The following is a 27,232-nucleotide window of genomic DNA, read 5'->3' on the forward strand; positions in this document are numbered from 1 at the left end:
TGTAGTTGTAGCTCAGGCGGTCGAGCAGCTTTGTGGTTCGATCCCTAGTTTTAGTTACACACCAGGCTGGCAGGACACAAATCACTGGTATCTTTGCACAGACCTCATGTTTCCATTTTTATCTGTACAAATGTCTTCAGTGACTCGTTTATTTGAGGCCTTCTTGTCTTTTCAACACAACACTGCGTGTGGCTCCTAATGACAATTTTGTTTATTTATATAGCACATTTTATTACATGTAAACTGATTGTGCTTAAGAAAATAAAGACATACCAACCTGTGTAATTTAAAAGTGCCAAAAGACTGAAAATGGGAAGACACCAAACAGGAACACCTATCAAGCGTCAGCCTGTGTGAACAGAAAGGTCTTAAATGTCATGGTCCTGGGTCATTGACAGTTTTTGAGTTTGTTCTGGACTTCTGATTCACTTTCTTGGATTCAAGCTGTCACGGCTGCCGAGGCGAGCCGTGTGGAGTTGGAAGAAGGACCCAAGATGCAAGCAGTGGATGAAATGCTAGTGAGGTTTATTTACAAAGAGGGGAAGTGGCAAAACAGGCAACGAGGGGGAACAAAGAACTAAAGAAACCTAAACTGGGAGAACTAAACAACAAACCTGGGATGATACAAAAAAGGGATGAGAGGCAGAGAGACGCAAACAACGAACAGGACACCGTGACCCACAGAACAACACAGACTGACACGGCATAACACAGACAAACCAGCAACAGGCAGGAGAACACACAGGGCTTAAATACACACACCAGTAATCAGGGGATGAGAGACAGGAGGGCAACACGGCTGGGAGGAATCAGAGCTGATGGGACAGGGGAAACGTAAACTGAACTCACATCAGACAGAGACCTTCACAATAAAACAGGAAACCCAGACACGGGGAACCAAACAAGACACAGAACTAAACAGACAGTTTCACAAACAGACGGGGTGACACCATAGACAAAGACACAGACGCAGACTCAGAGGCAGACCAAATATAACACATAGAACTCAAACAATAATCATCATCATCATCATAATAAACTAGAAAATGATAATAAACTAAAAGCGCTGGGTCACCGACCCAGGACCATGACACAAGCTTGTCTAACTTAGAAACACTAGTGAAATCATGAGTTTATTTTTAGTCCTTGGCTCTTGTTTGTTTGTTTGTTTGTTCCCTTTGGTCTCCAGTCTGTCTCTGTCTCATCTCCTGCGTCTCCCCAGGCACGTCCTCATGTCTGCCTGCTCTCCCTGTATTATCTAGTTAGGATGTCTGTATTCCTGGTTCCTGTGTTTTTCCCTTTCTGTTCTCATGTCTCCCTGTCTGTTTGTCCCCAGTCCCAGTGTCAAGTTCACACCTGAGTCTGAGTGTTTGTCTTGTATCTGTGATGTTCAGTTTTGCTTCCCGTCTTGTCAGTTAGACATTGTTCAGCTGTGTCCCCCGGGTGTTTACACTCTGCCCAAACTGGAATTGGTACCAGGTTGTAGTGGCCGTGAAAAGTTGTATCACATGTGCTACATGTGATACATGGCAGGGGATCAAGACACTCACTGGCTACAAAGACAGTCGCCAAACAAACTCCCTGGACATCACCTTACCTGATACCCTAAACCAGTTCTTTGCCAGCTGGTCCTGACGGTGTAGCAGGAAGAGCTCTTAAAACATGTGCAGACCAACTGGCAGCTGTTGCTGCACAACTGTAGATAAGATGGGGCCTGATTATTTAAGAGCTTGTATGTGAGGAGGAGGATTTTGAATTCAATATGAGACCAGCCCCACCAAAGCTGAAGACGGAGCAATGGAAGAGCACATAGGAGAAGGACGCAACACACAAACTCAATGCTCAGTGGATCTAAGAGCATACCATTGCAACTTCCCTGAACAGGATCCAGTAACAATCACAGTGACAAACATCCAAGACGGATCCCAAAATGTCGACTGGGGAGAAACGTTTCGTCACTCATCCAAGTGACTTCAGTGTCAGCTGACTGCAGGTCAGCCTTATAAACAGGACACTTGCATGACTGAAACTAGCACGACTGACGAACAATGGACTGCCAGGTCTGTCTCATGATCATTAATATGAAAATTGTCATGACCACCCAGTGTTGGGGAGTGTTGTACCGCCGTTATGTATTTAAAATACAAAATATGAGTAACTGTATTCCGTTACAGTCTAAGGAGCTTGGAAAGAAAAGCGTCTGGACTTCTTTAAGTTGCTTGAAGACGTTTCACCTCTCATCCGAGAAGCTTCTTCAGTTCTAAGGTCAAATGGTGGAGAGTCCCAGATTTCTCACAACAACAGTCACCTCAAGGCGCTTTATATTTTAAGGTAGACCCTACAATAATACATACAGAGAAAAACCCAACAATCAAATGACAGTGGGAAGGAAAAACTCCCTTTTAACAGGAAGAAACCTCCAGCAGAACCAGGCTCAGGGAGGGGCGGGGCCATCTGCTGCGATTGGTTGGGGTGAGAGAAGGAAGACAGGATAAAAGACATGCTGTGGAAGAGAGACAGAGATTAATAACAAGTATTATTCAGTGCAGAGAGGTCTGTTAAGACATAGTGAGTGAAGTAGAAACTCCCAGAGCATCATGGGAATCCCCCGGCAGCCTACACCTATTGCAGCATAACTAAGGGAGGATTCAGGGTCACCTGGTCCAGCCCTAACTATATGCTTTAGCAAAAAGGAAAGTTTGAAGCCTAATCTTGAAAGTAGAGATAGTGTCTGTCTCCCGAATCCAACTGGAAGCTGGTTCCACAGAAGAGGGGCCTGAAAACTGAAGGCTCTGCCTCCCATTCTACTTTTAAATACTCTAGGAACAACAAGTAGGCCTGCAGAGCGAGAGCGAAGTGCTCTAATAGGGTGATATGGTACTACAAGGTCATTAAGATCAGATGGGTGAAAGATGGTGGTGGATTGGGCAGCACGGTGGTTAGCACTGTTGCCGCACAGCAAGAAGGTCCTGAGTTCAATTCCATCATCAGGCCGGGGTCTTTCTGTGTGGAGTTTGCATGTTCTCCCCGTGTTTGCGTGGGTTCACTCCGGGTACTCCGGCTTCCTCCCACCGTCCAAAGACATGCAGCTTGTGGGGACAGGTTAATTGGATAATCCAAATTGCCACTAGGTGTGAATGTGCGAGTGAATGTGAGTGCGAATGGTTGTCTGTCCCTGTGTGTTGGCCCTGCGACAGACTGGCGACCTGTCCAGGGTGTACCCCGCCTCTCACCCTATGACAGCTGGGATAGGCTCCAGCACCCCCCCCCCCCCCCGCGACCCTGAAAAAGGATAAGCGGAAGCGAATGGATGGATGGATGGAACCGCCTCCTCTACATGGATGACATCAAGCTGTATGCCAGAGTGTATGAGATGTCAATTCACTGATCCACACCACCAGGATATACAGCACATCAGGGGAAAGCCACAAGTCCCTGGGAACCCCACAGGTAAATGAGAACCATGAAGAGGCTGCTAGGATAGCCGCACCACCAAATACCTGCAGAGAGTAAGCCAACTCCTTAGGACTTACCTGAGTGGGAAGAACAAGATCTGGGCAATCAACACCTATGCCAGTCATCAGATACACAACTGGGAGAAAAAGCTGGCCAAAGGATTTGATAGAAGCCGCTGACCTTGATCAAAACAAGGAAATGGTTTCACCCCAAGTCCAGCACTCTGAGACTGTAAACGGAAGGGAGGAGGCCAGAACCACTATCCAGGATGAGACCATGGACGCCCATCTTCCATAAGGAAGATGGCCACAACTGACCACATGCTTAGTGAATACTTCAGGCAGCGCAACCCTGAAAAAGAAGACCAGCAATGAGAGGAACCATCATAGAAGAACAGGCCCCTGCACAGCATGTGCCACCAGCAAATAGAAGAAGTGACATCCAGAAAACCTACCAGTGGCTGGATAAAGCTGGACTGAAAGATAGTACAGAGGCACTAATCATGGCAATACAGGAACAAGGTCTACCATACCAGGCAAGACCCCAGGTGTAGGCTGTGCAAAGATGCTCCAAACCAACCAGACATAGAAGCGCTGCACAGGCAGAAGACAACAGCTGTAGCTATACTGAGGAAGAGGGAGCTCTAGGACATTCTGAGAGAGGAGCTCTGAAAGACACGGAGGGTCAACAACAGTGGTCTCTGTGGTAATCGGACCCCCACGCTGGGCATGCCAGGATTAACACTTGACAACTCCTGTTAAACGATATCACAGCAAAGCATGTAATCGACACGCTGGTCCACAGTGTCCAGTGTGAAATGGACATGCAACCTGGTTTTGTTTGCACCCTTTTCTGTTTATTTAATGTTGTGTATGTAACGGTGACTTCAGTAACAGCAACCGGGGAAACTGGTAAAAAAGAGAAAGTTGACTTGTTGCTTACTGGACTCTGACATCTCCAGTCCAACAGCTGAAACCAGAAACGATGCAAATCAAATTTCTAGTGAATCTTTCAGATATTTGAATTATTGTGTGCTTACAAACTGAATGAGTTTGACTCCTTCACAAAATAAATAACATCTCTGCATCAGAGAGTCAAGTATCACACGAGCAGGCTGGCATGCAGGGACTGCATTTGTATTCACCTGGCAGAGCGCATCCTTCTATCCTAGCGTCTGAAAATCAGATCGTAGGAGCAATGGTAGAGTTAGAAAGCATGTGGAGAGGCCATTAAACTTGGCAACAAACAATACATTTGTGTCAGTCCACAGCTTCAAGGCATTCGCAATCTGATATTTACATGCATTTACAATAAAAGTGCTGTTTGAATATGAAATGGTTTTTGTGTAAATATCATCACTCGTGAGCAGGAAGAAATTGAAAAACTTTAATGGCTTTTTTGGGTGTACTTTTACATGCATAAAAAGCAAAAGACACCATGAAAAAACAAACTACCTCCTCTTTGTTTTATTCTTTACATTCCTCTCAAAAACAAACTGGAGTTAAAACCAATTAGTACATGCGGAGATAATGAAAGATAAAAACACATAATTGTTGATAATTGCGATTTAAACTATTTCATACAAATGTTTGAACAAAGAATTGCCTTGAAAAAAAACAAACATTGGCAACAGATGATTGAAAAACAAATCCTAACTTTACATCACAAGAATTCCAACGCAAAGCAACCTTAAGACATCAAAAGAGCTCAAATGCTGGAAGTTACAGGCAAAACAAAAAAGTCCGTAAACTTGGGCACAGACTTTTGGTTTGAAAGGATTCAGTAGGTGCTGCGCTCGGGTCTAAACTTTGTACAGTAAATTCTATCATACACTTTGACAAAGTCACTGAAATCCCCTCCAAAAGGAAACTAACATTAAAATAGACAGGTTTCTGCACATCATATTTACTTCATGTCAAAGCAGTGTGAAAAACTTTATTTTGTAATTCTTCCTGTTTCCTGTTCAAATATTTTAGTATTGCTGGAAAGTCTGGACGTAAAACTAAAATCAATCAAAGAGCCATGTAATGAGTGGTAACATGTTTATTTGTTGCTTGTAGATGTCCTCACCACGTTTAGAGTCATTTCAAATTTTGATCTTTTGTCTTCATACATAACAAAAAACACGAATTTCCTTGATCTCTATGCTGCTCCCGTGCTGACTACTGCATCACTGTGCCAACGTGTAATTACTCATTTAAAACATGTTTAAAAACAACACCTTTTCTTTGTTAGGGGACGGCCTAATAGTTACTGCACTTTAAAATACACAGAAACAATAATAAAGATGAAACTAAGGAAGCTCTCGATGAGCTACATCTTCATTTGCAGTCGCAAACCGCTGATGAAATCAATGTTACTGATGTAAATATTCCAAAATATATTTCTTAATTGCTCCATCTGTTATATCTAATTAGATTTGTTTAACTTAAATCAATTTGATCTAATTTGACATTATTATACTTTAATATAACACCTCCCCCACAGTCACTGAATGAAAAACCACTCTAAATCACGCTGCCTATTTTTTCAGTCAATGGTTTTGGCAGACATGCAGGTGGTGAATCAACTTTATTAACAGGAATGATCAAAGACGTGAAGGCTTTAATTCTAGATGTGTTAAATATTTAGGGCCTTATGATCCATGTCTTATAATAACAGTCAGTGTTGTGTGTTCTACCAAACCACGATCACAGCAGTGGTGACAATGTGCAAACAACACACATCAGTTCTGTGCGTTAAACCTGCGTCTCCAGTGAAGCCTCGACTCATTGGTGGTTTCCTGCAGGTTCTGTTGGGGTACTGACGTCTGCGACACGCACAGCACTTCCTGTGCCACCTACTACAGCAGCAGCATGCGTCTGCCAATCCACTGTTACGTTCATTCAATACGTGTGGTTATTTGTGCTGAAATTATTCAAGAGGAATCACGAGGGTGGTGCCACCAGTTTGAGTTTTGTGGCTATAAATGAACATATCACCATCATTTATGAAACAAAAGCACAGAACTGGAAAATATTTTAAGGCTTAGTTCAAGTATTAATCTAACAGCATTTATACTGATGATGCCAATAACCTTCATAAAATGAACTGGAGGTATTCATGGTCCCCAGAGGATGAACACTTGTGGTTTTGACCAACTCTTCTTTTCACCAGTATCCAGCCCTGCGAGGCCGAGGCTGCTCTGCTCTCAGTGTCCTTGTTGGACATTCAATAAATGTTAAAGCGGAGGATGTTGGACATGTTGAACGTGTCGTCCTAACACACATTTGTGAATTTGGTAAAAGTTTTCTGTGTCCTTCAATATTCAAATTCAAATGAATTTTAAAAAAATGAAAGAATTCGACACTGGAAAATGTTTAATTTCTTCATGCTTTGTATCCTGTTATCATCAGGTCACAATATGTGTCTACAAAGTGTGTGTGGTTTTTATCCAGCTAGTGATTCGGATGTTTATTAGTCACATGTGTATTTTACTACAAAGAACTTTGGCCTTGAACGCGTCAGCAGGACATTCAACTTTTTAATCATCAGTCTGCATCCTGTGTGATCTATGATCTATACACATGCAGCGTCTGTAGTTTCTGACAGTTTTAGGTTTTGTGTTTGTTGTGTATTTAATAATCATAAGAAATAAAGTAAATCATTACCATATGAACATGACTCTTCAAAGCCCCACCCACCCCGCAATCCCCCAAACTGATGTCAGAGAATTTCACAAGATTTCTAAATCAATATTATTATTCTTACTAAGCTATTTAACATCAAAATATCAAAACGACTTAATAAACTTCTGAAAATGTGCGTAGCTTCACCGCAGTTAACGCCAGCCCTGCTATTTAAACCACGTTTGGCACAGCTTCACTCTCCACCTGTTTTTGAGGGCTGTCAGCAGTAAACTGGAACCTGTGTCCAGTTCAGCTCGCACAAAGGCATTAAACACGTTGTGTCTGGTCAATATGAGGAAGGAGACAAAACCTTCATCCATGTCCAGTTCAAGGAGAGTTCAAATATTTTAGACAGCCGTCTCCTGATCCTCTCTCTGTATCATCTGGTAATGCTGTCTGTTCTCCAGGTACGCTGCCAGTTCAGCATCTTCAGCCTTCTCCGCCCTGTTCTTAGGAGTATCACCCTGAAGAAGAGACATTACATTCAAAAATGAATATTTTTGTATGACAAAGAGCTTTGTGTTAGCCCACTAAACTTGGTTTGCATCAAACTGTTTACATGATCAAAACAAACAAACAAAACTGTGTGTTTAATGCTGCTCAGTAATGCTGCCTTCACTGTACAGGTTCCTCCCAGTTTCTGAAATGTTGCATTGCATACAAAGAAATGTAAAAGCAGAAAACGAAGCTTTTTAGGAACGTTTCTCATTTGCTTCCCTGTGTCGGAGGCGGCCCAACACAGAGCAACCAGCTCACCAATCAAGACTCAGCAGAGCACTGAAAACCAAAGAACTGAGGATAGAAGCTGCTTTACAGGGTGGGTGCTTCATCTGTGTCGTATTCATGTTGTTGGGACATAAATCTATTTACTTAATTACAATATATGGTAAAAAAATATGACCGCAACTAGGGCTGGGCGATATGGCCCAAATTCATATCTCGATCTTTAGCTGGATATACGATATATATCTCAATATTTATTTAAAACCATAAAGTACGAACAAAAAAAGAGTTTAGTCAAAGCTGTGTCCCAGATCTCACACACACTGTTATTAACATACAGCGTAGATGCACATGAAAAACTTATATAAATGATCAGCATTTATTAAATAATAATGCTCCATAAATAACAATACAACTATGTTGTTTTTGTGCACAACAAAAAGCTCACAATCGTGCAGTCAAAATGTAAACTAACAGACGCTGAGCGTAATAACAAGCAGCTGCTGTTCTACTGCGTGACTGACAGCCTGGAGTTGTAACCGTGTCTCTTACAGGTGCCATCTATGGTCCTTATACACACTCAGTACAGTAATATTACGCTGAAGCAGAGTACGTATCACTCCGCGAGGCTCCTCGTAGCTGTAATGCTCCAACAATCCATCAAGCGGTGCGGCCTCGTAGCTGAGCAAAGTCGTACCAAAACATTTTTGACAGATTGCTGAGCGCCGTGTTCATAAAATCAGTTTGCAGTCAGTAAGCACAACCAGAACTCATGCATAAGGCGCGCTGATGATTTTTGAGAAAATGAAAGGATTTTAGTGCGAGGTTATAGTCCGAAGAATACGGTATGTTTTGTTTGTTTCGGGGCAGGATGCTGGGAGACGGTCTGGGATGCAGCACAGTTTCACACACTCTTCATTTTGCACTTTTGGTGCTGTTGTAAATGATGAAAATACTGGTGGTGCTACCTGCACGGCCGTGCAGCCCCACGCACGGGTGACCTGCGGTAACTCGTTAACGGAGATTTGTCGGGTTAATGCAGTTACGGCGTTAACGTCATTTTAGAGTAGCACTGCAGCACTAAAATAATAATCTTCAAATGTTTTCTGTTTGCCGAGCAGCTCCTCTGTGATAGCTGCCGTGTCCGTCCTGTCGTTGCCTGCAGGTGAAGCGATGGGGCGGGGGGGGAGGCGAAGCAGAGTAACGCAGCGTGGAGACAAAGTGGACGAAAGAGGCAAACTTGCAGCTCCACAAGTATAATTATAACGTAACAGACTACATCGACATAAACGATATTGTCACATCTCATATAAAAAGATATCGATATATTTAAAAACTCGATGCACCACCCAGTCCTAACCGCAACCATAACAGTGGTCGAGCCATCGGTAGGGTTTACGCTCCAGGAAGAGCCAGAGCCAAGCGGGAGAGAGTCCAAGTGCAGAGACGTTTTAAGATGAAACAAAGTACTTTATGGTGAATGTTAAAACTTCTCTTGTTTCCTCCCCCCTCTCCTCCCCTCAGTATCTAGGTCATTGCTGAGTCCAGTGAGTTAAGAGCTTTTCCTATGCAGTTAAAACCTCCATAGAAAAACTAAAAGAGAAACATTTGAGACCAGAACACAAACATGTGCTAAAGCCACTGCAATAGTGCTATTTTTGCACTGCATTCACCAAAACGTGCAGTCGTTCATCAGCTCCCCTCTGAAATGCTTCCTGAGCGAGTGTTCCCGACACATGTTCTCCACATACGTGTTGTTCACTACACATTTGTGTTGGTGCTTTATTCTCTGAAAAGGCAAATTCGAGCTGTGTGGATTGTGCTCCTTCGCTGAAACGATTAAAGTAAAGAAGACTCGACGTACTCCGGGGCTGAGAAAGACAAAATGGAACAAAATGTGTGTGAAGCTTTGAAAGGATTTCTGCACAGATTGGTCACAACATGCAGTTTTCTTCCTTTTAAACCACTTCGTTGTACATTCACCTGTGTGCTTCAGCACCGTCTTGTTGCATCACCCGACCTCTCTAAAGCTTTAGTCATGCCTAAAGCTTAAGAGAGGGGTGAGTCACTTATTTACCCAGAAGAGCAGACTGTGCCAGTATACGTCTTTATGGGAGAATCTACAACCCACTAATTTTATCTCTGTGACTGAAACATCGTCAAGTAACTTTTGGACATCTCCATTTTCCAGCCAGCATCGGTGATACTCAGTATATCCAGTAACGAGGGCAGAAATACTGTTTGTATGTAGTTCTGTCACCGTGAGCTACATGAATCAGGAGTCAGTCTGCAAGTATAAAAAGCAATTTGACACTGACAAAGAAGGAGGGCGCTTCCTTTTTGTTCAACAGAGTCGTGGAGAACTGTAAATGCTACTGAACCTACCAGCAGGTCTGTTTTCATGAGTGAGGCTCCTGCTTCCACCAGATAATGACAGATAGTCCTGTGACACAGCGACGCAGCCTGATGAAGAACCGTTTCCCCACTGGTGGTCCACGATGCAGCACCAGAGAGAAAAGAAGAGAGCGAGCTGTATTTCATGTATGCTGGGAGTGAAACACAGCTGATGAAGAGGCACCCAGCTGATTCTGTTTGGCTTTTATGTTTATTCTCTTTAATGCTTTCTACACTTGTTGGAATGCCAGGCAACAGAAAGAGACCAGAGCTCATTGGCATCATCATCAAAGCTTGAATACAGTCAGTTCATTGCAGATAGAGAACACACAAACCTCGTTATTATTCTAAGACTAGTGTTAACATGCAGCCCAAAACAAATCGCCTCAAGTTATTTGTTCCTACTGTAACATCTAAATGTTTCACATACTCACTGTAGTTTTTCAGTGACATCAATCAGCTCACTCGGTGCTGGAAAACAGAGAAGGAGGAGTGACTGTAGAGACACGGGGTTCATCCAACTATGCACACTGGTTTTTTAACCTTCAGTTTGCAGTATCATCTTATTATTAGCAACAGTGGTGGCAGTATTTTCACAGTCATAGCGCTGTGAGCTGATCCCACCGACCTGACAAATAGAAAAAGACGAACGGACGGACGGATGGAGCTCTGCCACAGCCTGACAGAACTGCACCAGCATGTTTTTCATTACTGTAAATACTAGATCTTCATCTCCACTCGATGCTTTTCTGTTACCATTGTCAAGGATGTAGCGCACCATGTCCTTGCTTCCTGCACTAACAGCATGGTGTAGCAAGCTCCACCCTGACTGGTCCAGGACCGTGAGGTCGGCTCCCCTCAGGTGCAGCTCCTGCAGCTGCAGGTGATATACAGGCGAGGTAAACGTTAACAGAAAGGCTTTTTTAACACGATGACAAACTAAATTTGTAATTAAAGTCTAAATGCATCACAGTGAGATGTTACTGTTAGCTGTTAACACATGGAAAGGATGCGAAAGGTGTGAGAGAGGTGTCTCAGAGGAACGTGTTTCCATGCAACTTCCTTAAGTTAGCTACGGACTAATAAATAAATCTGCAAACACTTATCAGTACTTACCTTCTTCAAGTCCTTGTTCTTCACACAATCCATTAACATTTCTACGAGACAGAGAGAGAACGCAAACACAAAATCACAGCTTCATTGTCACGTTACAGAAAGCATCTGCATAAACAACCAAACATCGTATCATCGTGTCCGTACAAAAAACATGTGCGGGCAGTAAATTACATCCACGGGGGTCAGAATATTAGAAACACCTGAGCAGCAGCATCACAAACAACAGCTTCAGTGCTGTGACACAGTAATTATTTTGTATATTTATTACATGGATAATTGGTATATTTACTGAGTCATGTTTGTAGTGATAGCTGGCATTTTCTGTTCTAATGGAAATTATGAAGCAAACAGGGATCAGCCACTCTGTGGCTACAGTGCAGTAGCTGAATGATTAGATAACGCCACAAAGGATCATCATTATATTGAACATCCCCATGAAAACTGTTCAGAGTTGTTACTGGGTGAAACAGTTGGTTGGTGTGTGTCTGTCTAAGCCGAGATATGAGATGAATGTTTATTAGGTTGACCTCAATACTTGCTTTCACTCCCTCTCTCTTTAGTAGCTGAGTCCTAATCCAGTTATGTTAGGCTTAGGGTGTGTGTGTGTGTGTGTGTGTGTGTGTGTGTGTGTGTGTGTGTGTGTGTGTGTGTGTGTGAGAGAGAGTGAGACAGAAAGAGAGAGAGGGGTGCAAAGAGTGAGTGAAAGGAGGGGGAGAGAAAGCGAGGAGACTTCAAAAACCTCTAAGAGCGTTTGTAGCTGTAAGACAAATCAAAAACAACACACACACAGTCGCACACACACAACAAAACCAAACACACACTGTGAATTAAATGAATTTAGCCGAGGGAAAGAATTAAGTAAACCAGAGAAAATAAGATTCAGTCTTACGACACAAGAGAGGAGAAAAGGTAGAAAGAGGACACACAAACACACAAACACTCGCACACGTCACTTGGTCCATTGAACTCTTCAGTTTGATGCAGTCAGCCTGTCTGACCCTTATGGGAGCTGCGTGTGTGCGTGTGGATGAAAGCAGATGTATGCATGTACGCAAGAAAGAAAGCCTGGAGTCACATTTCATTAAAACAAACGGAACGACAACAGGACAAAGCCTCACATGTTGAACATCCACTCGCAATCACACACACAGTGCTGCACCTGAAACGAAGGCTAGTGTTTTACAGTCTGCAGCAGCCATAGAGTCACACTCACTGATGGTTACTGTTTTGCATCACATTAAACTAAATGTGTTCATTTCAGAGTAAAACGCTGGGACATGTTTGCAGAGTGCTGGATTCCCTGTGTTTTCACACATGTATGTTTAAGGCTTTTCCACCACAGTCCCACACCTGGCTTTGTGTTAATCTTTGCTTCTCCTGCTTGTAGCACACAGTCAGACAGGAACACTGCCACAGTGCATTGGCATTGTGCAGGATGTGATTTGCCATTGAAATACTAAAACAAGTAAAGGCTTCCTCGTCAAGCCGGATGGTTTCACTCTTAATCACAGAGGAGTTGTGACAAATTTGGAATCGTCAGACTGCAGAGCAGAGTCACACTCTTCCCGGTGAAGATGCTGGGATTTCCTGCCTTTGTTTACAGTAAATGGATTTTTGTCTTCCTGGCTGAACTATGAACAGCGACAGAGGGTTGGATGTGGAAGCGTCCTTTTAATCACATGGGCCGCTGTGGCTCATGAACGAGAACTTATTTGTAGAATAACTGTTGGGATACATTATTTTTTCATTACTGAACGTGAGTAATCCCTCCCTATTTTTATTTGTTGTCCAGTCTTTTTACAGTAAATCCTCTTCCTGACCTTTTGTCCGACCAGATTCAGAGTGACGTTCTTCTTCAGGTGTTTTTGGAAATACACAATTTGTACAGACTTTTGTTGCCTCTGTTTTTTCTGAAGCAGATGCTGAGCATATGGTTGATGTAAAAATACCACAAACAATGGGATACATGATATCCAAATTTCTGGCAATTCAGTAGGTATAGCGGCGTAGCTGTAGGTCAGGAGGTCGATTAGAAGGTTGTTGGTTCGATCCCTGGCTCCCTCCGTCTGCATGAGCACGACCCCCTCTCTGATGCGTCCATCCACAGTGTGTGAATGTTAGCTAGAAGCACTTAAAGCGTAGAAGACGGTGCTTGTGTGGCTGAATGTGGCGTGTTGTATAAAGCTCTGAGTGCAGAATAAGAATCAGTCCATTTTAAAACACGTGACCAGTGGAAATATGAATGTGTCCCTATGCAGCAGCTCACTCTCAACTGGCATTTTTCATGAATAACACTCCTGTATTAGCAGTTATTACTGTTATTAATGATGACTTTAATAACTGACAGCAACAACTGGGTCGTATTCATCTAACACACAAACCTGCTGCCAAGTGAAAACATGCAACATCCCAAAGAAACACAAGCACAGAGGTGCTGACAGAAGAGGAAGCCACGGCCACGACTCCCAGCATGCTAGAACGAGAGCAGGCAGAGCGAGTCGGAGGAAATGTGTCAGAGAAGAAAAGAGTCTTTCTTGAGTCTCTTCTCTGTCTTTCACACAGACTTGTCAGGTACACGTTCAGCTCTTTGTGGAGTGAAATGTTTGAGTGAAGAAATCAGACATCATTCAGTCAGGTCCTACAAGTTAAGCTCTGGATACTGTGTGTGCGTGCATTACCTTTTTCTCTCTCCTTTTCTGTTTCGCTCATCTTTTGGCTCTTTTCCCATCTGGAGAAACAATGACAGCAAACACGCTGATCAGCTGTTCAAAATAACTACTGTGTTCTTTCATGGTTCAGTCACACTGTAGTAAAAACAGCACAGCAACCTGCTTTCAGCCAGGAAACATCACTGGCTGCACTGAATCTTTTTGGATTCGGTGATTCAAGTAGTTATGGCAACAATTTCATTACCAGGAGTCTGAGCATGCAACCATCACAAGATGACTGCACAAGTCGCCTGGTCAGAGGCAAAAGTGTCTCCAAACAATCACGGCCTGACTCGGACTGCCTACAAATACACAGACTGCAGCCAGACTAGCAGCAGCGTCCTGGTTTCTGCCTCCAGTCTGAATGTTACTGCTCAGTCAGGTACGAATAGGCTGCATGCCAATAATCATCTGTCAGAGAGCAGGGGGTGGGTTATATCTGCAACCTTGAAACCTTTGTCTGAAAACAGTTCAGTTGCTTTGTTAGCTCTTTGTGGAGAGCGATCAGCTGGCCTGGATATTCCATCGTAATTTCCTTGTTTCCAGTGAAATCAAAATCGAGGTTTTGGCAGAAAGTGAAGGAATCTTGTTGCTGCCGTTTGGTGTTTAACACTTTCAGTACATATGAATATGAAAGAATAAGGATAAGTTATAACAAAGAACAGATTGGGTGGGTCAGTTCAAACCGGCAGTGTTTCCAGAGTAAACGTTCAGTCTGCAGAAGGTCAGTGTCTGTGAAGTTTGAGCAGACTCTACATGCCATCCCTCCGTCTCCTCACCTGCTCTGTGCAGCTTCATGTATCTTTAATTCAAAAATAACCCCCATGCTATTTCTGGGACACTTTTGAAACCCTCTACTTCCACTTCTGCTGGAACTGTCGTATGATGCAAGCAGTGCTTTGTGTGGGATCAGCTCCAGCGGCAGCATCAAAGCAGGAATGTGATATAACCGCGCCCATTGTCTTCGCAGGGTGAAGCATCCTTCAGTATGTTACAGGGCCTTTGGCAGGTGACACAGCTGGATGGCGCTGGAGACTGCACTCAGGGGTAGACCCAGCCAGCGTCGTGTCAGTGATGACGCCTGATTCCCAAACCTGACTTAACAAGAAATGTCTAAAAATGGAGTCCAATAACGAACTCATGCGGTTTCTCTTTCTTCTACCTTATTCTAGCTGCTCGGACCTTTGCTGGTTAACTCCTCCCTCAGTTTTCAGCCGATTTTCACCATTCAAACTTTAAACTGTTCAGAGACACAGAGATATCCTGTATATGATCGACAGGGTTTGTCTGTATTATTGATCTCAGAGTTGTTCTGATTTGGCGCCATACAAATAAAAGTGACCTGAACTGAATAAAGTGTATTTGTGGACAGCATCACACACACACACTCCGGAGGCTTTGTTTCAACATCAATTATATAAAATCATTTAATACCAAGCTAATCTGGTCCTAACCAAGGAGTCAGTGTGCTATGAGGCGTTCACAGCCTGATGAAAAAGCTGTTTGTGTAGAGGTATTGTGCACTGATGAAGTGGTTTAAAAGTGTTTTTAAGCATACTTACTTTTGCCTTTGGTTGGTATCCGCAGCCGTTGTGTTGGAACGATGGATACAACCCGCTCTGCAGAATACATTTAAAAGGTTTCAGTGATGCTAAACAGTAAAATCAATACTCTTTGCTGTAAATAGATGAACACTGTTAAAGCTATACGGCCGGCTTCGATGTGTGTGCATTTTATGTTTTATATTTGGAGTAATGGTGTCTGCTGATCGCATTCATTCATTTCAAGCATCTTGTTAGTAGTTTGAATTTTTATTACATATTTATTTTTTACATGTGTATATGTGTTTATTCTTTTATTATTGACAAAAGCTTAGAAGAAAATTAAATTTTCAAGACTTCGAGATGATGAACTGAACATAATACATGCAGAAATCCAAACATGTGGAAGTTATAATAAATCATTTAAAGAAATATAGATGTTCGTATTCTTTGCATGTGTGATGATGTTTGTGCAAAGTTTGGTTAAGCTGAGGAGACGATACAGACATTTATACATCCATATACTCTGATCATCATCGCTGTTATCTTCAAGACTAGTCTGTGTTTATCTCGGCATCGTTGGCTGGATGCACCAACAGGGCTTCACAACGTCTGAGGGTTGACGTCAGCATCAGTGATAAACCCAACCTGCTGCTAGCAGAATAGGTCAGTTGTTCTTTCATGTCTTGGCAGTCGGTGGACGAGGAAAATATTCACCGACACGAACCAGAAAGATTAATTTTTTTTTTTTTCCAAGTCAAAACTTAGGGTTAGGATTTGTTTGGGGTTATCACTGATGATGACTTAGACCTCCAACGGTTAGCTTCAACAGTTACATTACCATCCACGCTGTTCTGCTGTGCAGTAACACAACACATGGCCAGCTCGATAGAAAAACAACTTTAAGAAGATAAAAAGAGCCACAGAGCTGAAGGGTCTTAGACTGCTGAGACCCTCCTCCTCTTCCTCACTGATTCCTCTGTGGTCATTAACCCTGACTATCCCTCATCTCTAGTTCTGGAGAGAGACACTGTTAAAAATATAACCCAGCAAGCTGCAGGCTGGAAGCCAAACAGACGAGAGCTGCGACACCAAACACGTAAAAAACACGGTGCATATTTAAGAGTCACTAACCGGCTGAGTTTGCTGGTCACAGGTTCTTTGTTGTGCGTCAAAACTTCTGCTTCTGTGCTGTCACTGTTCATGTGCTGCCTTGGGGAAGAACTACAGCAGAACACAAAGGAAACAAAGGTAGAGTGAGCATGCAGCCAGGACTTCGTGTTGCCTGGACAGAAGAAAGAGGCACAGTTCACAGATCCACTGAGCTCTGAAGCTTCACGTATGCATGAAAACACCTGCATGTGAGATCTCAACAACATCCCTGTGAATATTTGACACAGAGAGAAATGATGAACCAGTCATGACTTTACAGAGAGACGTGTTTTAGACAGATCTGAGATTCACAGGGACGTTGTGAGGAACAAAACATCTTCAGCCTCTCTGCAGCGTCTTGGTCGGTGTGGTTAAAGAAGTAAACGGTGTGATAATGAGCATGATTGAGGTAAAGGCATGGGTAGAGAACAGAGGAAGGAAGTATAAAGCATTTTAAGGGCTGTGAAAGTAGGACAAGCTTAGGGCAAAGCAAGAAGAAACAGCCGCTATGTGAAATTCTCTGAATTTTCAAAACATATGAAACTGGTAGCAGCCGAGGGAGTCTCACAAAGTCCCAAATCTATGGCACCAAGAGAAAATAGAGAGCACGCATAGTGCTTTATCCCAGCACTGATGTGGTTGCTCTACCATTGTTCCCATTTTCCTGAAAAGCAAACCTTTGTGGTCATCTGTGTAATACCGGTTCTCTGAGGTGGGAGCAGCATCGTGTTGCTGTATCTGCACAAACTCTCAGCCGGCCTTAAAAACACATTGTTGTGATGTGTTAACATTGTTTTTACTCTACCTCACTGTTAACACCAGTATGATGGCACGATATCCATCAGTGGCATCCAAGCAGGAATCAGTTTAAGCACAGAAGTGTGAGTAAGAGGACTTAACTGACTGTTCATTGATGCAGCAGATTCCTGATGGTTTGCTTCTCCATCAGGTTACACCTCCTCTTTTTCAGCCGCAGTATCTTATGTTTTATGAAGTTCAAACAGCAGCTGCCTTTAAGTGGGGAAACGGTATTTCCAGATAAACTTGGCAGGACTTGCCTCTCTAACTTTGAGCTGAATGATGGACTCATTTCTAATCCTGCCGAACTCGGTCACTCGCAGTGGAGACCTTAACATCTTCTGCTCAGCCTCCTTTCTTTGTCAGCACCAGAGTCTCTGACCCATAAACCATAGCAGGTCTCACGATCACCTTCCTTTTCACTATCTTTGCAGAACAAACACTTGTCTCCATGCACTCCACCCTGTCTGCACTCTTTTCTCCACCTCTTGTGCAACCATCTGTTGCTGTGGGTGTTTGACCCCAGGTATTTAAACTCAGCTAGCTGCACCTGTCGGGGCGCTGGGTCTTTGATTTCTTAGGTTACATTTGGATATGTTGAGTTGTTGTGTTATTTTTAGTTATCATCAAGGTCCCTTTAGTTTTGAGTCTTTGTCTGTGCAGTCTGTCTTGTCCTCTATGGACTGTTCTCATGTGTCTCTTGTGTTGTCATGTCTCCCCAGCCTGTCACATGTTTCATGTCTGTGTGTTCCATGTTGTCAAGCGTGTGTTGTCATGTCTACATCCCATTATGTTGCCTGTGGTCCATGTTCAGTGTGTTTAGTTTTGCTTCTCCTGTGGCGTCATGTTCATGTGTGTCAGCTGTGTTTCCACTTCCCTCATTACCCTTCAGTGTATTTAAGTCCTCTGTCTGTTTTACGTTTGTATGCAGAGTTTTCCATGTCTTCGTTTTCGCCATTGTGTTTCTATGTTTTTCTAACAGAATAAAAAGCTGACTCATCTCACCAGGATAAAGAAGCTTTAGGTTTGTCTGAGGTTAACCAGCTGGTTACTACACTGTGTACCCTGCTTGAACCTACCAAACACAATAACATCTGATCATGGATGATACTGCAAAGTAAAAATCTATGTCAGCAGAATCTTCTGTATGTGTGATCAACAGCTGCATATATAAGTTTTGGTCATTTAGGTGAAATGTCTTGTGTAGCAGCCACAGCTCCAAAGCTGCTGCTCCCAGCACAAAACAGAGACTAAAGTCAAGGATTTGTACTGCTCAGCTGTCTTTGTTTATGTTGCTAAGCTCAGCATCATCTTTGTGTCTGTGTCCGTCTACACAAAATAGAAACTTTCTTACAACAGTTTTAAGTTTTTCCCACAAAACAGACTCCAATTTTCCAAAGATTTCCAATTCTTGAGCTCCTGATTATGTCAGTCTTGATGCCAAACTGACAGTAAGTGAAGCTTTCAGGTCAAAATTCATTTAAAAAACTAAATGTTTTGTGTGTAGGTGTCCTTCAGTGTGTTTGCCAGAGACAGGGGAACGGAGAGAAATAGAACAGAGAAAAGTAATTGTAGTGGGAGGAATAACGCTCACCTCTGGCCCTGCGTGGGCAAACCGCTGTGCTGCGTGTGTGTGTGTGTGTGTGTGTGTGTGTGTGTGTGTGTGTGTGTGTGTGTGTGTGTGTGTCTAAATACAGTAGATTGGTGTGACTCTGGAGTGCTCTGACATGCATTACGTTTCTCTCTCCATCCACTGTTTTCCTGACTATCTTCCTCCTGAACCTCTCTCTCACTCACTCTGCCCCTCGATCTCATCTCTCCTCCTCATCCTCCCACTCGGTGCACTCAGCATTGCAAATCAACCCGCCAACACTCACACACGCACACACAGCCAAAGGGATTTACTGTCAGGATCAGCAGGTTGTGTTGCTATGCTTATACTCATGTTGTACCTGTTACTTTATTTACTGCCTCTTTCTGTTCCACATGCAAATGTGTGTTCACAGTTTGTAGCTCGCATCGCCACAGCTGCTCAGCTGCCAGGAGAAACAGTAAACAGGTTTTTTGTAACATTTTTTGTAACATTTGTTACTTGATGATCATAGTTTGTGACTGGGACACATCAGATCACACAAAAGACAAGAAATAGAATTCAGGCTCTAAGCTGCCTTCTAACAGTTTGTTAAAACTAACATTAGTAATTAAATCAGTTCTTTATTAACGAATTAATTATGAGAATCTTCATGGGAGCTCATGCTGCTTTAGCTGCTTTTTTTGTGGCATTTATGATACTGTACGGACGAGAATGTCAATCCAGGATAAAAATGAGTGAAAACCTAAAGTGCTTGGGGTGCATACCACAAGGACTAAATGAATCCCCGGTCTAATCCCTTGCCAGGCCGCCCCTGCTAACCCTCCCCACATTTCTTGGCTGTTTCTATACTGCTGAGGTAAAATGCCAAAAAAGCTTTTTTGATACATCATGGCCATCAGAGGAACTGGTAACAGGAAGTAATAGGCCACAAATCCCAGGCCTGCTTAGACAAACGCCAAAAGTCATTTTACAGGCATTTTCCTTTCTTCCTTTCATCCAGTATAGAGTCGCAGCAGAGCTGAAGCCAATCACAGCTGTCACAGGGTCCCAGGGAGGAAGCTGAACTACCCGGGAAGAACTGCAAACTCCACACAGAGGAGAAGCAGCCTGGCGTCAAACCCAGGACCACCTTGTGTGAAGTGACGACCCACTGTACCAGTTTGCACACTGTGCTACACAAAACTGATGTAATCTGTGCAAAGACTGTAAAAACATACAGTGGGGTGTGAAACTAGTGAAAAGATGATGAAAGAAACATTTCTATACATGTTTGTATAATTATAATAATAATAATGATAATAATAATAATAATTAGTGTTCTAAACATACTGATGTGTATTTGTGCAACACTTGAGCAGAAAAACATGACAAGTGCACTGCTCTGTAGAGAATGGATAATAGTCTGAGAGTGAGCATCATATTATATTTGATGGCTAGACATTTATAAAATTAGTTATTTGGATTTTGGAGTGATAGCAAATGCAATTACGCCCACAGTGCTCTACAAAACATTGTGTTGTTTGTGGCAATTGTTAGGAGTCTAAGTGTTTTAAAGCCCTAGATATGGATTCATCCACTGTCAGCTGGCTTTAACTGGTTATAGTTGCTGTAACTGAAATAATAAATATCTGAGATACTAACCAAAGTCATGTGGCTGTCACAGATGCCTCAAATGAATCTGCATGCAAGGACATCTCAGACATCTCTGTTGTTTAGCCAATGAAGCTTAGTTCAGACCAGTGAAACAGGCTGGTGAAATCTTTTCCTTTAAAGAGCAACCAATCCTTCAGAGTCAACCCAACACTGTTCCAACACTCTTCTGTTGTCTAAAAACATTAGAAACACTTCATAAAGCCACAGTCTTGCACTAGGTGTCAAGTTACTTCATGATGATGACCATTTACAAGCACTGTATTTCAGCACAATTAGAGGAGCTCAACAACTTCTTTGCTCAGTTTGAGACCAAAGAAGTTGATTATCATATAAATGGCGGTAAAAAACGGCATGATCGTAGATGTTTTCAACCCAGCTGCCACAGTCGCGGCACAGCTCGCCATCTTAAAAAAGTACAGAGCTGCACGACCGCCCGATGTGCCACAAAGATTGTGTCTTGTGAAACAGGATGTGATGTGAAAATTATCATCAGACACCCGCAACACAAGCGACGCAGCAAGCATGAAAATGGCTGGAGAGAGTTCAACCCCAGGAGAGCTGCTGACCTTGACGGCATCCCAGCGACTGTGGACAAAGCCTGTGCGGATCAACTGGCAGGTATCCTTACCAGGCTGTTCAGCCTCTCTCCGACTCATGCCACTGTTCCCACCTGTCTGAAGGCCTCCACCATCATTCCCATTCAAAAGACTGAAATATACACCGTCAATGACTACAGACCTACAGCCCTCACATCAAGTCATCAAGTGTTTTGAGTGGATGGTGTCAAGCAGTTTGCTTACTGAGCAAAAACGGTCCATGGAAGATGCCATCACCATCACCCTTCACAGACCGGTAAGCGATCCTCGCCAAACTGCCCTGATCAGTCAGACTCTGCCACCACCTCGTCCCTCTACTGTGACTCAGCACCGGATCTCTACGGGGCTGCCTTCTAAGCCCCCTACACAGCAAAATCTCCAGTGTTAAATTAACACTGGAGAGTGTCTATATGGGTCCACACCTCTGAGTGTTAAACTTTTGACAGTGTTATATGTTTAAAAGTAACCTAGTCAGTTTTGCAGATTAACAATGGCTAACACTGAGCAGTGCTGATTTTCTAACACTGGAATATTTCTAACATTTTGAGTTATTTTCCAGTGTTAGAAAATCAGCACTGGAACGGTTCGCAGCCGAGTGTGAAGCAGCGGGAATGAGGATCAGCACCTCCAAATCTGAGGCCATGGTTCTCAGCCGGAAAAGGGTGGAGTGCCCACTCCGGGCGGGGGATGAGTTCCTGCCCCAAGTGGAGGAGTTCAAGTATCTCGGGGTCTTGTTCGCGAGTGATGGGAGAAGGGAGCCGGAGATCGACAGACGGATTGGGGCTGCAGCTGCAGTAATGCGGACGTTGCACCGGTCCGACGTGGTGAAGAGGGAGCTGAGTGTAAAAGCGAAGCTCTCAATTTACCGGTCGATCTACGTCCCTACCCTCACCTATGGCCACGAGCTGTGGGTAGAGACCGAAAGAAAGAGGTCGCGGATACAAGCGGCAGAAATGAGCTTCCTCCGAAGGGTGGCTGGCCTCTCCCTTAGAGATAGGGTGAGAAGTTCGGCCATCCGGGAGGGGCTCAGAGTAGAGCAGCTGCTGCTCCACATCGAAAGGAGCCAGCTGAGGTGGTTCGGGCATCTGACAAGGATGACTCCTGGGCGCCTCCTGGGTGAGGTGTTCCAGGCATGTCCCTACCGGGAGGAGGCCCCGGGGCAGACCCAGGACACGCTGGAGGGATTATATCTCTCGGCTGGCCTGGGAACGCCTTGGTGTTTCCCCCGGATAAGCTGGAGGAGGTGGCTGGGGGGAGAGAGAGGTCTGGGCTTCTCTGCTTAGGCTGCTGCCCCCGCGACCCGGCCCCGGATAAAGCGGAAGAAGATGGATGGATGGAAGTTCTAGTTCAAGCTAAGGGGTGGCGAGTCTCCTCTTTGGTAGCTGGATGCTCTTGTCTCTGCTTTCTGAAGATGATTTGGTTGTGTCGGCTTCATCAGGCGGCTGTCTCCAGCTTGAACTGGGATGGTTTGGAGCTGAGTGTAAAGAACGAGAATGAAAATCAGGACCTCAGAGTCTGAGGCCATGGTCCTCAGCAGAAACGGGTGGAGTGAACACTTCAAGTCAAGAACAAGTTGCTTCCCCAAAAGGAGGAGTTTAAGTTCAGTACCACTTCTGCAGTGATGAAGATGCAGCACTGGGTCTGTTGTGTTGTTGAGAGAGAGCGTCGAGCAGGACAGCAAAACTGGTGATTTCCACGTTTTCTACTTTCAGCTTTCCTACCTTTACAAGCTCTGGGTAGTGCCCAAAAGAATGAGATTGGTGATCCACAAGCAGCAGAAATGAGCTTCCTCCAAAGAGTGGCTGGGCTCTTAGTGGTAGGATGGAGAGTAGAGCTGCTACTCCTCTACACTGAAAGGAGAAGGTTGTGATGGTTTGAGGATCTGATTAGGATGCCTTGTGTATGCTGACCATGTCCTACAAGGAAGAGGCCCCTTGCAGATCCCAGACACACTGGGGAGATTACCTTTGTTACCTTGCTTGGGAACACTTTGTTGCCCCCAGGGCTGGCAGGGTGATCTGAACTCAGGTGAGTGACAGATGGATGAGTGAACTACAAAGACTATAAAATTATGTTTGAAACAGTTTGAGGATTTTCATGTTTTAGAAAATTCAAATGTGTTATTCAATTATTTTGATCTTTTTACTCTATAATGCAAAACATGAGGAAAAAACAGTGGAAAGTCTTATAATAAATAGATGTGCTGAAACCTTTCACTGGTGCTGTATTTGAGGAATGTTTTTCAAGATTTTCATCCTTAGATCAAACCAATGAAGCCGAGTGCCACAGGCAAACACAGAGATGTCAGGAAGATGAAAACACATCTTTGGCTTGGTTCTTTTCATGGGATTTCTTTACTGTCAGAAAATATTGAATAAAACCAGTTTTCTCCCCAGAAATTCTTGAGCCTCTCACTCATAATCTGCTTACCCTCTTCTCATTTTGCCTCACGAGAATTGTTTATGGAGCATCAACAGACAGCTGTAGGTAAGGAATTAACCTTCACGAGTCTATGGTACATGGTTAATAATATGAAAATACGAGTAGAATACAAACGTGTTGTCTACAGATCTCAAGACCCACAGACACAAACATATGCAAACACAAGCTAACATAATGATGACAGATTTTCTCAGAAGGAAAAGAAACTGAAGACTCGTCCATTTATGCACGATTAGATTTTATAGGCACTAAAACACGAAGCGCCACACTGAACTAGGAACTTCCAATCCCCCAAATCTACATTTTTATATATTTAACTAAAATTATGAAGTAAAATAATAATTAAAACTTTAAAAAGGACCCAGGTTTTTGACATCAATCTATACTTTTTCCCCAGGTCTGGCCTGGCCCACTGCTTTAGCAAAAGCCTTTGAAACAACAGACTGACTTGATGCCCACTTTCATTACTGGACCACAACACAACATTGGCTTCTTTGTTTTGTTTCATTTTGTATAACCAGAAACATAGAAGCTGGGTGAGAGCAACAGACACACATTAAAACACATTAAGGACGCATTTGTGTTTAATGTGCGTCTTTACCTGGGAGCAGAGGATGAAGGTGAGTCGGAGGAGGAAGCAGCAGTGTAGACTAAAGCATCAGTGGAGCTCTGACTAGAAGTGTTGTCCCTGGAGAAGGTATTAGGTCATGAAATAGGCCCTACAGAGTATTTCGTTTGACAGCAATACGACAAAGAGGTGACTCTTGGAATCAGCTTATTTTGTGTATAATAATAGAGGGTTTCTTGTTGTTTATTTAACTTTTACAGAGAGTGAGTGGGGGAGACTCACAGCCAGAGCACGTAGGTCGGACTCGAGCCCAGGTGGCTGCATTTCAGCCGCATGGCGTATAATTACCTGCTAAGCCAGGGGACTAAAGTCTTGATTTAAAAAGGATCATTGTAAACATCTATATTTATGGACTGTAGTGGTCGTTGTCCAACTACAGAATTCGCCACAGAATTATTTAAAAGGCTGTAATAAGAAAATTATCAAAGGAAGAATAATTAATACTTTTCTCATGTAAATTTTGGTTGTAAGTAACTGTAATTGGCAGACTATTTCTATTGATTTATTGATTACTTCAAGGAGTCAAAGTAAGGCCACGCTTTTCCTTCTCCTTTTCAACCAAGGAGGTCCTCTAGTCTACTTTTGTTTTTATTTTTTCTAGCGTTCTGCACTGCGATGAATGGAACAAAGAAAAAATGTTTAATGAAAATTCAGCTTAGTCACAACTGATTTACCTGCTGTTTACTGGGCTAGGGGCGGGGTTAACCAGGTCGGCCATGGCTGAGGGGGAGGTGCCTACAGTTGTCATGACAACAAGTTCAGGGTCCAGGATGAAGATCTCTTCCTGGGAGATTTCTGATACGTAGTTGAGATGTTCCTGAAGGTTTTAGCAAAGAATCAAACGAGAAGGCATCATTAAGGTCACGGAGTGAAAATGACTAAAGACTAGAACACAGGTGGTGAAACCTTACCTGTGCTCGGTCTATCCTGTAGAAACGATCGGCTGTCGTGGCTGAGGAGACACAAAAAGACGGTTTTAGCCAAATAAAGACAACGTGGGAAAATTACTATTCCTGTAAGCATGTCTCAAATTCAGCTCATTTAAAGCAGATTGCTGCAGGCGGTCATTAAGGTTCAGGTCAGCAAATAACTTTGAACATTGTTAATCTGTACATATGCTAGCTCCCACCTCCTGTGCCAATTACTGTGGGAAACCAATAGCCTGCAGAGTAACAAGACGAGACGCTGCCCCCACAGGGTGAGAACTGTTGTTTCTTACACCATAAAATAATTGTATTTTATTTCAGTGTAATAGGGAACTTGCATTCATTTTGTGAAGACCAAATCAATGACTACTGTGATGTAACAATGACTTTCTAACCAGACTGCATTTTTGTCCCATTGCACCCAGTTCACCTTTGTTCTGCATCATTATAATGAAGATGGACCAGTTTAATTCGTGGTCCAGCACAGCCCAGCAGCTGGTAACACAACTCCTTTCACACCATTCTAGGAATGTTATTCTAAAGCCAGATTCTGTGCAGTTTGTCCATCTGAGCAGCTGGTGGAGGAAATATAGTCTAATATAGGAAGAACTGATGAAATTCTTTGATGTCATGAATACAGTCATACAGTGAAATAACTTAATAACAAACAAATGTGAAAAGTACAAACAAACAATGTATTTTTTCAAAAGCACTTAAAAATATCAGCCATGTGTGTAAATCCTCTGTTGGGTTAGAGCAGAAGTAGCACTGATCACATGCGCCCTCCTCAAACACATCCTCCTTATCTCTCCGTCAGGTAGATGCTGCATCTTTTTAAATCCAGTTTTCTGCTCAATGCCAACAGGACACAACCCAGGCAGAGGTGTGTGTGTGTGGGGGTTGTGTTAATGTGCATGCACATTTAGCATTGTGTAGGAAGCCTGGTCTTTCTCTATGATATTTTTGGCAAGTTGCTCTGAGAGATAAATATTCATGACATTCTCCAAAACCCAGGATCTGATGGGACTATGTTTTATGTTATTTTGAGGAAGTGCTAACACAGAAGCCTGTTTACATTAGAGAACTGTGTCAGCATTTGTCCCGCTCACACTGCCTGTGATAATGCTGCATGGACCTACGATACGATTTTCTAACAATTTGAACATTTGAAATCTACACAAAACAAAAGCAGAGCACAGATCTTGATTGTAGGTCACTGACTGTGTTCTTACAATCAGATACACATTTCACAGCAGCATGTGGTGCGAGAGATCTGGTATTGCTTGCACAAGATTGAAAAGGGGCACTCAAAATGTAACAAGTTGTGTGTTTGTCCATTTCTCCCAGTGGAACACAAAAAAACACCAGTAATGTGACTTCACCACTGCCTTAGAACAGAAGACAGTAAACTTAATCTGCAACATTTGTAAATGACTATAAACATGATTCCTCTGCCATTATGCTTATGAATGCATGCATCCATTATATGACACGTCCATAGCAGCAAAAACAAAAACATGCATGACTGATCTGAGCTTCATTAAGTTAATTAAAGACCAACAGGCAGCTGATCAAAACTGAACTGCCATTTCAAACAGGCAAGATGAGTGTTGATATGAGTATTTATGTATAAGTCATACTCATGAAACAGGATGTCACCATAATATCATCATACTGGGTAATGATTAGGATAAAGGTAAAAACTACTATTATTAAGTAATACTTACAGTCGAGGAAACACCACTTTGGAGACAATCTCTGTGAGCAAAGATTCTTCGGCTTGGCTGCCTCCTCCTGAATGACAAACAGACACCTGATTACAGGTCGGTGGACGAGA

The 27,232-nt window shown here is 43.1% G+C and overlaps 1 protein-coding gene across 6 annotated transcripts in view; it reads right to left on the reverse strand.

The window, feature by feature from the left end:
• Window positions 1–4,857: 4,857 nt before the first annotated feature.
• The window catches only part of LOC120723441 (diacylglycerol kinase zeta-like), an 89,166-nt gene continuing 66,791 nt past the window's right edge, over window positions 4,858–27,232 (reverse strand). For 5 of the 6 annotated variants that reach the window (XM_040014869.1, XM_040014868.1, XM_040014866.1 and 2 more), the window contains 12 exons: window positions 27,123–27,189; window positions 25,381–25,421; window positions 25,144–25,286; window positions 24,443–24,529; window positions 16,741–16,830; window positions 15,628–15,684; window positions 14,036–14,085; window positions 11,358–11,398; window positions 10,998–11,118; window positions 10,676–10,712; window positions 10,233–10,332; window positions 4,858–7,588 (listed from right to left, as the gene is read on the reverse strand). In XM_040014869.1, the coding sequence (XP_039870803.1) occupies window positions 7,472–7,588; window positions 10,233–10,332; window positions 10,676–10,712; window positions 10,998–11,118; window positions 11,358–11,398; window positions 14,036–14,085; window positions 15,628–15,684; window positions 16,741–16,830; window positions 24,443–24,529; window positions 25,144–25,286; window positions 25,381–25,421; window positions 27,123–27,189 (951 nt within the window). In that variant the 3' untranslated portion in view covers window positions 4,858–7,471. The remainder of the gene's footprint in view (window positions 7,589–10,232; window positions 10,333–10,675; window positions 10,713–10,997; window positions 11,119–11,357; window positions 11,399–14,035; window positions 14,086–15,627; window positions 15,685–16,740; window positions 16,831–24,442; window positions 24,530–25,143; window positions 25,287–25,380; window positions 25,422–27,122; window positions 27,190–27,232) is intronic. The other variant, XM_040014867.1, reaches the window with a different exon arrangement.

This window comes from Simochromis diagramma, unplaced genomic scaffold, assembly GCF_900408965.1.
Source record: "Simochromis diagramma unplaced genomic scaffold, fSimDia1.1 OVJJ01000165.1, whole genome shotgun sequence".
Lineage (NCBI taxonomy): Eukaryota > Metazoa > Chordata > Actinopteri > Cichliformes > Cichlidae > Simochromis > Simochromis diagramma.